Here is a 3,449-nt window from a genome sequence, read left to right as displayed (position 1 = left end):
GCCCCGCCCTGCCCCGCCCTGCTCTGCTCCACCCGAGCCCTGTCCGACACGAACCTCTCTCGGCTCTCGCGCGAAAATGATAAACCCGCGCGGCTAATACCGCTCTACACTCCTCTCACGTGTCGACACATCGCTTATCGATTCAGTGGCTCTAAGCAAATCTTAATCTCATTTCGGTAAATAAATCAATGGATTCTCTCTCTCTCTCTCCAGCTATATATATACGTATGGCAAATTGTGGGACCCACAACCCTGTATCCTGGAAAACCAGTGCTCAACCTGTTATGAGGGTCCATTACCGATCAAACGGAATGGGGAATGGCATCCCCCCCCCCCTCTTCAAGCCACCCGACCGAGCGGGTGGGGAGGTAGGGGTTGGAGCAGGGGGCGCTCGTGGGGAGGCGAAGAGTTCCCCGCCCTCGTAATGGACTAGTAATCGCTCGACTACCGTGCTCACACGTTGTCGAATTATGTACTCCAGCTCGTAAATTTACGTGCCTATGTAGCTTGCTAAAGCGGTGATGCCCCCACTCCCCTGTCACTCGGGCCGCTGGGTTGCTTTAGCGTGACATCGCTCGTTCTTCCACTTCTTTTTTTTTGTGGGGCGGATACCTCAGACGAAGAAGACGACAACAACAACGTGCGGACGTGTCCTGTAATTGCAAGTGTCGTGCTTTCTGCTGCTAGCTGCACGCGCGTGCGTGTCGTGTGCGTGCGTTGCGCACGGGAACAGCCGCCAGGCCCGCTCTCTGCTTGCTGTCCTGTCCTCCCCCCTGCCCGATGGTTGTCTTCATTGAATAAACCGGATAATTCTATCAGGACCTGTTGTCTCTCTCTCTCTCGCTCCCTCCGGCCACTTAGGTTACGGCGGCCCCTGCTCACATCAGCTGGACCAAAGCTTCTGCTCACCTTCTCCCTTGCTGCCTCTCTCTGTCTCTGTCTCTCTCTCGCTGGCTCTCCCCCCTCGCTCCCTCCCCCCTCTCTCTCACTCTCTCACTCTCATGCTCTCTCGCTCCCTTCCTCCCTCCCTCCTCCCTCTCTCCTTCCAGTCTCGCCACCCACACTCTCTCCTCTAGTGCGTGTCGCAGACTGGAGTGGACACTTGTCGTCCTGATCCCCACCCCGTAATGACGACTATGGGATTACCGCGAGCGGATGAGGGGTTAGGTTAGTCGTGCCGCCCGGCCCCGCGCGGACTAGCGCGCCCGGGCCCGGCGGTGCCATGCCGCCATGTCAGCCTGTTAATCTGTCGCCGCCTGACGCGCCCGCGAGGGGGGGGGGGTGAGGCCCACATGAAACAGGCCGCCACTACTGTACGAACCACACGAGGAGCAGGAGCGGGGCAAACACGCCGAGGGAGCCGAGCCCGGGGCACCGCCGCTCCGCACCGCGCCGCTCCGCACCGCGCCGCGCTGGACCTGCCAGCTGATGGGCTCACGCCTCGGGGAGGATGATCATCGGACCCGATGCCAGCCTAATCAAATAGTGATCCTTAGGGCCGAGAGAGAGAGGGAGAGGCAGAGAGAGGAAGGGGAGGGGGAGGGTAGAGGCGGGCGCTTCCTCAAGGAGGGAGAAACGACGTTGTAACCTCAAAGAGCTTTCTGACCAACACATTTTTGCACTGCAAGAAAAGGGTGGGGCCCGGCCCGTCCTTGAAATCGCTCTCGTCGAACACCCCGCAGCAGCAGCTCCGCACCCCTTTCAGGAGGCAGCCCCGGCCCGCCCCCGGGACTGCCCCGCCCCGCCACCGTCCCCAGGGTGGCGGACGGTCCCTGGAGGCGGCCCACGGCGGCGGCCGCCCGACTACAACGTTTTATTTTCGATCCTGATAGCAGGCAATTTGCATTAGACACTGCAGCAGAAGCCGTCGGCGGTGGATCGATCTCGCCCTAATGGTTCGAACATGGGATTAGGGGAGGGAGGGGGTAGCGCGGGGTAGCACCAGCGCAGGCTTACCCCACTACTTACACGGGTTGGACTGGTTGCCGTAGTTGATTCTGGGGTCCACGGCGACCGGCTGGGGGCAGCAGAAGCCTTGGAGGAACATCCTTGGGACGGTCGAGACCTGAAGGCAGAACAAGGAGAAGACGAGATGATTATTTTAGTACGTTGGAAAATGAAGAAAGAAAAACCGTCCAAATGACGGAGAAATAACAAACAAATAAACAATAACGTCGGTTTGAAGCCCTCCTGAGAAGGAAGCGAGGTCAGCTAGGCAGACGGGCGGGCCGGGCCGCGCCGAGGCTGTGCCATCTCGTTTGCACCGCTGGGCGCCGAATTACAGAGGAATCGTTAAATGTCTTATGAGAACGGAGGGAGCGGCGAGGAAGACTGCCGCTGCCGCCGGCGCGGCGTTTCAGATGTATTCTTTTGGCGAACGTTTCTAATTCGATTTGACGTCGGGAAGATTTTAAAGTGAATTCGTTTCTCGCATTATTCCGCGACTTGCCCGGCAGCAGAGACGGCTCTTCGCTTGACGAGAGAGAGGGAGAGAGAGAGAGAGAGAGAGAGAGAGAGAGAGAGAGAGCGAGAGGACAGACGAACCGGGGGAGGGGGGGGAGGGACGAGAGGAAGAGGGACCGGAAGCAAAGAGAAGGAAAGGCTTGGAAGAAAGGGGTGGTCGGGTGGTTGGCTGCTTCGTAATTTTTCATCCCGCTCGAAATGGTGTGCGCGGGGCTGTTTGGCTGTTTTCACGGCCCGCTGCCCCGCTAGTGCTGCAAACAGATGTCCGGGCCGCAAGTAGCCGCAGAGTAAACCCCAGCATGCGGTCCGCGGGGTGGCGGGGCGGGGCGGGGCGGCGAGCGCGCGCGCGGGGTGCGCGTGGAGTGGAGGGGCTCGGGAAACACAATGGGCTTCGTGCCTCGCCTCATTTACCGATCGCAGCCAAAGCAAACGTTCACACGTGCTGCTCACGGCCTTCTTGTTGTGATTCCAGCGGCAGGGGGCCTCGGTCGTGCCAGCGGCGCGGCGGGGGCGCGCTGCAGCAGCTCCTTGCGGACGCGTGCCCGCCGGCCCCGGCCCAGCCCGAGCGGTGTGCCGATGCTTGCGAATGTCTAAGGGCAGTTAGTTGGCTCCCCTGACTGGCGGCCGGCCGGGCGGGAGCGACGCGCGCGCAAGACTCGGCCGCCCGGCGGGACGACGGGCCGCGACTTCAATTGACATAACTTATGTCATCTGGTTGAAGTTGGTTACCCGACTCAAACCAATAAAGTGGGCTTATTTGCTCCGAGCAGCAGCCAAACGAGCTGGCGTCCCGTTACTGCGCCAATGCCGAAAACACAAAACGACCGTAAACAACGAATTAACTAGCTCGTTTCTTTCGCGTGTCCCGAGCGCCAGTAATGCAATATAGTGCGTGTGGTGCGGTGGGCCCGGTGGGCGCGCGTGGTGCCTCGACCACTGTGATTGGGCGGCTGGACTCCGTGAGGCCGTACCGCTGCAGGGGAGGT

General features: G+C 60.4%; 2 protein-coding genes across 3 annotated transcripts in view; one reads left to right on the top strand and one right to left on the bottom strand.

The window, feature by feature from the left end:
* LOC113202980 (carbonic anhydrase-related protein 10-like) overlaps positions 1–3,449 on the top strand; it is a 24,455-nt gene that overhangs the window by 3,691 nt on the left and 17,315 nt on the right. The window lies entirely within an intron of this gene.
* Positions 1–3,449, bottom strand: part of LOC127749850 (homeobox protein unc-4 homolog) — a 31,014-nt gene that overhangs the window by 22,013 nt on the left and 5,552 nt on the right. The window contains exon 2 of the mRNA XM_052269723.1: positions 1,969–2,065. Coding sequence (XP_052125683.1) covers positions 1,969–2,047 — 79 coding nt within the window. The 5' untranslated portion in view covers positions 2,048–2,065. The remainder of the gene's footprint in view (positions 1–1,968; positions 2,066–3,449) is intronic.

This window comes from Frankliniella occidentalis, unplaced genomic scaffold (genome assembly GCF_000697945.3).
Source record: "Frankliniella occidentalis isolate FOCC.00 unplaced genomic scaffold, Focc_3.1 Scaffold100, whole genome shotgun sequence".
In the NCBI taxonomy this organism is placed as follows: Eukaryota; Metazoa; Arthropoda; class Insecta; order Thysanoptera; family Thripidae; genus Frankliniella; species Frankliniella occidentalis.
Note: the sequence above shows the minus strand (reverse complement) of the source record. Positions and strands in the feature narration are given on the sequence as shown.